General features: G+C 42.2%; 1 protein-coding gene across 1 annotated transcript; it reads left to right on the top strand.

Moving 5' to 3' along the window:
- The first annotated feature begins 6,029 nt into the window (after positions 1-6,029).
- Positions 6,030-6,678, top strand: LOC138873485 (uncharacterized). The gene is made up of 2 exons (XM_070151955.1): positions 6,030-6,201; positions 6,320-6,678. Exons 1-2 carry the CDS (start codon positions 6,030-6,032, stop codon positions 6,676-6,678), a joined length of 531 nt encoding a protein of 176 aa, XP_070008056.1.
- Positions 6,679-9,829: the final 3,151 nt, after the last annotated feature.

Here is a 9,829-nt window from a genome sequence, read left to right on the forward strand (position 1 = left end):
TCCACCTCCTCCTCCTCAAAGTAATACAAAAGGCAAAGGAAAAGCAAAAAAGGACGATTTAAGTAGTATTCAAAAGGAGAATGCTGAGAACGCAGAAGCTTCAGATGGTCGGAGTCCCCCGACACCAAATGACCTAATCTTGAGATTGGAACAAAAGATATTAGAACTATAGGGAAAACTTGAGTAGGTCCGCAACTCGGCAAACCTGTCACTCACCCTGAATGTCCTTGACATCAACCAACAAAACACAAAGAACCCCGTACCTCCCCAAAATATACCAAACCAACATCCGCAAAACCCTCTTGTATCGCATCAATACACAACCCCACCCCGAAATCTCAATCCCCTACTAATACCAACTCCTCCACAACACCACAATCAACCAATTCATTACCCACCAACCGCTATTTATCATACTCCCCAGAATACCCCACAACCCATTCCTGACCCTAAAAACTCTACCAATGGACACCATTACACCCAAGCACCTAGAACTAACGAGAACAACCCCATATACATGGAAAACGTGCCTTACTCTATCCAACCAATCTCCTATACCCTAGAATCTTTCGAGAAGGATCTGCTCATTAAAATCATGGCTGAAGAACTCAAGAAGCTGACAAGTCGAGTTTAGGGTGTCGAAGGCGGCAAGGGAATAAAAGGCTTGAACTATGAAGACCTATGCATAAATCCATATGTAGAACTGCCGGAGGGATACAAACCTCCCAAGTTCGAGATGTTTGATGGTACAGGTGATCCCAGGGTTCATCTAAGGACCTACTATGATAAGCCTTTCGGGGTTGGGAAAGACGAAAAGATCCGGATGAAACTCTTTATGAGGAGTCTTAGTGGAGATGCTTTGTCCTGGTACATCAGCCAAGATCCCAAGAAATGGTCCAATTGGGTTGGTATGGCATCATATTTCATGGACCGGTTCAGGTTCAATACAGAGAATGCACCAGATGTTCTCTACATCTAGAATCTTAAGAAGAAACCCACCAAAACTTTCCGCGAGTACGCTACTCGTTGGAGGTCGGAAGTGGCCAAGGTCAGGTCATCTTTGGACGAGGAACGTATGAATAAGTTCTCCGTTAGAGCACAAGATCTACAATATTATGAAATATTGATGGTTATTGAAAACCATAAATTCCCTAATATCATCAAGCTTGGGGAAAGAATTGAGGAAGGCATCAGAAGCAGGATGGTAACGAATTTTGAGGCATTACAAGCCATAAATAAGGCATTACAATCAGGTGACATATCAAAGAAGAGAGATGTTGGGGTAGTAATGGTGGCTCAAGGCCCAAAATCTCCACTTATATATCAAACACCTCCACCCACATATCAAACACCTCCACCCACATATCGACTTTTATCCCCCAGATATTCCCAAACAGCCATTGCCTATCAAACCTATAATTCCCAACCATCTCATTTCCATTCGCCGTCAACTAGCCAAAACTTTCCAAGACCACGAACCAATTTTGACCGTAAGCTACCCATACAGTACACTACTATTGATAAACCCATCGACCAGCTGTATGAAAGGTTGAAAGTTGTTGGTTATGTCACCGCTATTTATGCTGTGGAATTAGAGAACCCATACCAATGGGTTAACCCAAGCAAAACATGTGCATACCATTCCGGTATTAAAGGGCACAACATTTATGAATGTCAAACGTTGAAAGATAAGATCTAGATGCTGATTGACAACAAGGTCATACAGGCAAAGGAAGCTACACCCAATGTCCGCAACAACCCCTCCCTGATTATAGGGGTGGCGGGATACATGTGATAGAAATGAATGAAGAGTGGGATCCTGAGGGGTTAATCAGGATTGTTTAGGAAGGTGATGACTTTAAACTTGCGGTCACACTCACTCCCATTGTAGTACAGACTCAGGCACCGATTGAAGTTGAAATAAATGCATCAGTTCCCATTTGAGATAGAGGTAGCTCCGCCTGCGGCCACCCCTGTTCCATTTGAAGTGGAAGTGGCCACATATTTCACAGTAACAGTATCAACAACACCTCCTTTTGACTCAAAAGCAATACCCTAGGATTATGTTGCCGAGGCTAGGCAAAAAGGGAAGGCAAAAATGGAGGAATCCAATGTTGCGCAAGGAATGGCCAGGACCGGGAGAATCTATACACCTGAACACTAAGGAGGACCAAGTAAGGATGCTGCTACCAAGTAGCCTGTCATCGAAACAAGACCAGATGACCTTTAGAGGAAAGTGCAAGCAAGGGAATATTCTATCATCGATCATTTGAACAAACCCCCGCTTAGATATCCGTACTGTCACTATTGCAAAATTCAGAGGCACATAAGAATACTTTGATGAAGGCGTTGAGTGAAGCCTACGTGCCCAACAATATCACCTACAGAGATATGGCCAATAAGGTAGGGTAGGTGCTGGAAAGTCATAAGATAATCTTCCACGAAGATGAGTTGCCACTTGAAGGGTTGAATCACAACAGAGCATTGCATATCACAACGAAATTTGAAGACAAATTCATTGCCAAGGTCTTGGTTGATGGAGGTTCTAGCCTCAATATTTGTCCGTTGGATACTCTGAAAAGACTGGGCAAAGGTTTCCATGAAATACGGGCAGGGAGCATGAATGTGAAAGCTTTCGACATGTCCCAAAGGGTCACGATTGGAGAAATTAATCTTTGTCTACAAATGGGGCCAACTTGGTTCGATGTCGAGTTTTAAGTGCTCGACATACCGGCCTCATACAATCTTCTGTTGGGCCGATCATGGATCCATGCCGCTAGGGCTGTGGCATCCACACTACATCAAACCGTGAAATTAGAATGGAACCATCAGGAGGTGATCATTCACGGAGATGGGAGTAACCCTATTTACACTAGTCAAACCATCCCAGTTATTGGAAACAGAATAAGGTTGAGAGGGGAAACCTACCATCATATCGAACATGTCAATGCCGTCGAAAAAGACAAATGGTGAAGCAGCAAAATAGAAAGCATACTGGCATGGTATGGGTATGAACCAGATAAGGGGCTTGGGAAGAATCTCCAGGGTATTACTAAGCCGATACAACTGAAGCGTCACGGTACTAACTTTGGGCTTGGATATCAGTATACATGGCAAGAGTATAATGATTGGTCGCCTCCATAGTGTGGACCTTATTACACTCTCCAACAACCAGAGCCACATCTGGATCAAGCTTTTCACCAAGCCGACATAATATGGGGAACTGTAGAAGAGGAAGCATTAGCTGGGCTGAGGAATCTGTTCTTGGAGGATGAGGACATGGACTGCAGTGCAATAATTGAGGAGGAGGAGGAAGAAGGCCTCACTATTCAGATTATAGAGAAGGGAGTTGTTCTTAGGAACTGGATCGCCACACCATTCCGGGCCCGCCGAGTCCTTGGGTAGCTTGGCAGAATTTCATTCCTATAGCCATTCTAGGCATTTAAGATTTTTTATAATTTGTTTTTAAGATTCACTTCTTTCAAAATAAATGCTCGATTCATCGAGCTGTACCTATTTGGATATTTTAAGTATTAATCAAATGCATTGCTCTTTATTATTTATTGTTATCTTTCATATTTTTCTTTCTACAACGTTATTGTTACTTTTCTTGATGAACCGGTGACAGTGACATGTAACGAGGCAACGCAACATGAGAATAGTGATTCAGATGAAGAAGATGAGATACTTGAGGAAGTTGTGAGGGAAGTTAAAAATTTTGAGAATAAGTCTAAGTCTAACCTGGACGAGACCGAGGTAGTAAATTTGGGGGATGCCGAGACCATCAAGGAGACTCGCATCAGCATTCATTTATCACTGACAGAGAAAGAGGAGTACACATGTTTTCTAAAGGAATATGAGGACATTTCTGCATGGTCATATGATGACATGACTGGTTTGAGCATGTCCATAGTGGCTCACAAGTTGCCTATTAACCCCATGTGTCCGCCGGTGAAGCAGAAACTCAGAAAATTCAAACTAGATATGAGCCTGAAAATCAAGGAGAAAGTTACTAAGCAAATCAAAGCCAAAGTTCCCAGGGTTGTTAAGTACCCAACCTGGTTAGCTAATATTGTGCCACTACCGAAGAAAGATGGGAAAGCCAGAGTATGTATTGACTATTAGGATTTAAATAGAGCAAGTTCCAAGGATGATTTCCCACTGCCAAACATACACACTCTGATCGATAATTGCGCCAAGCATAAACTCCAATCTTTTGTAGATTGCTTTGCGGGTTATCACCAAATCTGGATGGACGAAGAAGACGCAGAGAAAACAGCCTTTATTACACCATGGGGGTATACTGCTATAATATGATACCATTTGATCTAAAGAATGCTGGGGATACCTACATAAGGACCATGACAACCATCTTCCAAGATATGATACACAAAGAAATAGAGGTGTATGTAGACGACGTCATTATCAAATCCAAGAGGGTCACATATTACATAGCAGATTTGAGAAAGTTCTTTGACAGGTTAAGGAGGTATAATCTGAAGCTGAATTCCGCAAAGTGTGTATTCGGGGTTCCCACAGTAAAGTTATTGGGATTCATCGCCAGCCGTCGAGGGATCGAGTTAGATCCGTCTCAAGTAAAGGCTATTCAGGAGTTATCGCCACCTAGGAGCAAGAAGGACGTGATGAGTTTCCTAAGACGTCTCAACTATGTCAGTCATTTTATAGCACAATCCACAGTCATATGTGAACCCATCTTCAGATGCTGAGGAAAGATGCCGAAATAAGCTGGACCGAGTATTGTCAGAAAGCTTTTGACAGAATCAAGGAGTACCTGTCCACACCACTAGTTCTGGTCCCGTTGAACTAGGACGACCTTTGCTACTTTATCTATCTGTGTTGGATGGAGACTTCGAATGTGTTCTGGGACAACATGACGAGACAGGAAGAAAGGAGCAAGCCATATATTACTTGAGTAAGAAGTTCACGCCTTACGAAGCACGTTACTCTCTGCTAGAGCCCACTTGCTGTACTTTGACCTGGACAACCCAGAAGTTGAGACATTACTTCTGTGCCTATACTACATACCTCATATCCAGGCTGGACCCTTTGAAGTACTTATTTCAGAAACCCATGCCACTGGAAAGTTAGCCAAATGGTAGATATTGTTAAGTGAGTTCGATATCGTTTACGTAACTCAAAAGGCGGTCAAAGGGCAAGCATTGGAAGATCATCTTGCTGAAAACCTGGTAGAAGGAGAATACGAGCCCTTGAAAACATATTTTCCTGATAAAGAAGTTTCATTCGTAGGAGAGGACATTACCGAAGCATAAGGATGGTTGGAGGATATTCTTTGATAGAGCTGCAAATTTCAAAAGAGTAGCAATTGGAGCAGTTTTGGTATCAGAAATGGGTCAACACTATCCGGTGTCTACTAAACTCAGATTTCCCTGCACCAACAACATGGCAGAATATGAGGCCTACATGCTAGGACTCAACATGGAAGTCGACATGAATATTCAGGACTCTCTGCTTGTGCACCAAGTAGAAGGAGAATGGGCCACCAAGAATTCCAAGATATTACTATATCTGCACAACGTGTAGGAATTGAGAAAGAGACGAAGATAGAGTTCCGACATGTGCCCAGAATTCGGAATGAGTTTGTCGATGCATTGGACACTTTGTCATCCACGATACAACATCCAGATAAGAACTTCATTGATCCCATCCCGGTGAGGATTCATAATCAGCCAGCATATTGTGCCTATGTTGAAGAAGAAACAGATGGAAAACCTTGGTTCCATGAAATCAAGGAGTATTTGTCAAAATGAGAATATCCGGAGCATGCAAGCCACACGCATAAACTCATACTCCGGAGATTGTCCAATCACTTTTTCCACAGCGGAGGAAATTTATACACGAGAAATCCTAATTTGGGACTACTAAGATGTATCGACGCAAAAGAGGCTTCTAAGCTACTTGAGGAAATACATGATGGGACTTCCAGCCCATATATGAATGGTTTTGTCTTAGCCAAGAAGATACTCAGGGTAGGTTACTTTTGGATGACAATGGAGATAGACTGCGCCCAGTATGTCCGCAAATGCTACCACTACCAAGTGCACACCGATATGATAAAAGTGCCACCAAATGAGCTCAATGCAACGAGCTCACCTTGCCATTCGCCGCCTGAGGAATGGATGTCATTGGTTCGATTGAGCCCACTGCTTCAAATGGGCATAGGTTTATTCTAGTAGCCATTGATTACTTCACGAAATGGGTAGAGGCTATATCTTACAAAGCTGTAACCAAAAAAGTCATCACAGACTTTGTCAAAGATCGTATATTTGCCGATTCGCAGTTCCCAAGTCTATTGTCATTGATAATGCTGCCAATCTCAATAGTGATATGATGAAAGCCATGTGTGAAACTTTCAAAATCAAGCACAAGAATTCCACAGCCTATAGATCCCAGAGGAACGGAGCCGTAGAAGCCGCCAACAAAAACATCAAGAAAATAGTAAGGTATATGGTAGAAAACCATAAACAATGGCACAAAAAGCTTCCTTTTGCTCTGTTGGGATACCGCACTATAGTGCGCACATCAACTAGAGAAACTCCCTACATGCTGGTTTATGGTACCAAGGCTGTCATCACAGCTGAGGTAGAGATTCCTTCTTTAGGAATCATACAGGAAGCTGAACTCAGCGATGCAGAATAGATAAGGAGCCGCTATGAGCAATTGGCCCTCATACATGGAAAAAGAATGAACACAGTATGTCACGGTCAGCTTTACTAGAATAGAATGTATAGAGCTTTCACCAAAAGGGTTAGACCAAGGCAATTTGCACCGGGATAGTTAGTGCTGAAGAAGATCTTCCCACACGAAGATGAAGACAAAAGGAAATTTTCTCCCAATTGGCAAGGTCCTTACATGGTTCACAAGGTGCTGACAAGAGGAGCATTCATACTTGCAGAAATGGACGGAGAAATTTAGCAAAAACCAATCAATTTAGACGCAGGCAAAAGATACTATGCTTAGACTATTTACATTTCTTCATCTGATGTAATTGAACTACGCTTGACCTGATTCCCGTTTAAGAGGGGATACATAGGCATCCTTATGGGTTCGGTCATATCATAAAAAAATTCCATTTCCCCCAAAATTAGAAACTGGGGCAGAATTTTGAGGAGGACCCTCAAAATTACGGAGCAAGTCCAGCCAACGCCAACATATGTCAGAAGGTCAGAAATCGGTTAAGAAACTGGGGCAGAAATTTGAGAAGGATTCTCAAAATTCCGAGGAAGGATCAACAATGCTCGTTACCCGCGAACGACTGAAGGATCATCTAACAAACTGTGGTTGAATTTTGAGGAGGACCCTCAAAATTCTAACATGAGGAAGCAACAATGTCTCTGAAATATGTTACAGTCACTAGTTCATCTAAAAATACTTGATATTTCACTAAGTTTTCTAAAATAACTCTATTTTTATCAATAATTGTATTTTTTTGAAAACTTTATTTTGGTAATAGCCAGGTGTTACCCAGGGAAACTCGAAAGGCCCTTTAGAACGGACAAAGCAAGGCAATAGACAGAAGCACAAACCAACCTCCCTCTCACAAAACTCACAATTGTTTTTGAAAGCAGGAACATTTGACGTAGCGATAAGCATTTGCAAACATGTAAACACAAAGCAAAATCACTATCAAACAGGTGATCAGACACCAAATATATCTCCAGCTAAGAAACATACTACTCTTATTTTCTACTTTCTCTTTGCATGGGACTAAGCCATGTCCCGTATATTTGCATGAGGCTAATCCTTGCCTCCCTATTTGCATGAGGCTAATACATGCCTCCATACTTGCATGACGCTAATCCATGCCTCCATATTTGCATGATGCTAATCCCTGCCTCCATATCTGCATGAGGCTAATCCCTGCCTCCAAATTTGCATGAGGCTAATCCCTGCCTCCCTGTCTACATGAGGCTAATCCTTGCCTCTATATCTTCATGAGGCTAATCCCTATCTTCATATTTGCAGGAGGCTAATCCCTGCCTCTCTACCTGCATGAGGCTAATCCTTACCTCCATATCTGCACGAGGCTAATCCCAGCCCCCAAATATGCATGAGGCTAATCCCTTCCTCCATATCTGCATTAGGCTAATCCTTGCGTCCATATTTGCATGAGGCTATTCCTTGCCTCCATATCTGTATAAGGCTTATCTTTGCCTCCATATTTGCATGAGGCTAATCCTTGCCTCCATATCTGTATGAGGCTAATCTCTTCCTCCATATTTGCATAAGGCTAATCCTTGCCTCCATATCTATATGAGGCTAATCCCTGCCTTCATATTTGCATGAGACTAATCCCTGCCTCCCTGTTTGCATGAGGCTAATCCCTGCCTCCATATTTGCATGAGGCTAATCCTTGCCTCCATACCTGCAAGAGGCTAATCCTAGCCCCCATACCTGCATGAGGCTAATCCTTGCCTCCATACCTGCATGAGGCTAATCCCTACCTCTGTATTTCCATGAAACTAATCCCTGCCTCTCTACCTGTATGAGGCTAATCCTTTCCTCCATATTTGCATGAGGCTAATCCCTGCCTCCATATTTGCATGAGGCTAATCCTTGCCTCCATACCTGCATGAGGCTAATCCTTGCCCCCATACCTGCATGAGGCTAATCCTTGCCTCCATACCTGCATGAGGCTAATCCTTGCCAAGAAACCTACATGAGGCTAATCCTTGCCTCCACACCTACATGAGGCTAATCCCTACCTCCACATTTGCATGGGACCAAGCACTGTCCCTCCTTACATAAACATTGCTCTATTCTAGTACTATCTGTTTGCTTTTCAATTGGGCTAAGCTCTACCTTTTATTACACAAGACTAAGCCTTGTCTTGGTAACACCATATTACTGCATCTCATGGGCTAACATATCACCAATCTATCCAAGGGCATTATAGTCTAAAAGGCATCATCCTCATAGCCAGAAGACACCATGCCAAGGCTTGAGGATCCCTCAAATTTACATATCATTATTCAAAGGCGTCATGGTTCATAGGCACTATCTTCATGGCCCGAGAACATCATTTCATGGCCTGCGAATCCCTCACTGAAAAACTCATGGGCCAGGACATCATGGTCTGAGGACATCATCCTTGTTCCGTCCGAAGACAACTTTCATGTTCCAAAGAGAATCTGCATCATATTTAAATTATTGCACAAATACATATCTGTAACATCTCTTTCTCTGTGGGTGACCAGTAAGCAACCGCTATTCTAGCAGGAGCGACCTCACTCCATTTCATTCAGATTACCTCAAACCTAACCATTTACCATAACCGATCTTGCATCTCGTGTCAGTTCTTGCAATTACTTCATCGGTATATTCCGCCCATGAATCCAGAACTACACGTGGCCTGACTTCTATAAAACCAGGGATATGTAGGTAGCTTAAAGATCAGAGTCCGGCCTCTGTCTTTCAAAACATCCCATTGGCCATCATTTCTTTACCCGAAAACTCTTTTCATCCTTCCCGGGTAAAGAGGGGCAGCTGTTGATATCCAATTTTTCCCTCATATTTTTTAAATATACATATATACTTTCAAAATAGTACATATGCATTATCACTCGGTTTTAAGACATATACAAGCATTTTTTATAATTTTCTATAATTTAAAAGAGTTTTAAAGCAATTTATTCCTATATTTTACTATATAAATATTCGTTAATTGTGTCGCAAATTTTTTCTTTATCATTTATTTTCATCGTTTACACCCAGATTATGTTTTAAATACTTTAACATATTTATCATAAATACATTTGCATTTTTAAAGGCTAGAATTGCACATTTGCAA

The sequence above is a fragment of the Nicotiana sylvestris genome, chromosome 7 (assembly GCF_000393655.2).
Source record: "Nicotiana sylvestris chromosome 7, ASM39365v2, whole genome shotgun sequence".
Taxonomy (NCBI): Eukaryota; Viridiplantae; Streptophyta; class Magnoliopsida; order Solanales; family Solanaceae; genus Nicotiana; species Nicotiana sylvestris.

What these genes read in the sequence shown, in the direction of transcription:
- LOC138873485 (XM_070151955.1), top strand. Translation starts at nt 6,030, where the DNA reads ATGGAGATAGACTGCGCCCAGTATGTCCGCAAATGCTACCACTACCAA. An exon ending in ACTGCTTCAAATGGGCATAG is followed by an intron (nt 6,202 to 6,319) that starts GTTTATTCTAGT and finishes GCCGATTCGCAG; the next exon opens with TTCCCAAGTCTATTGTCATT.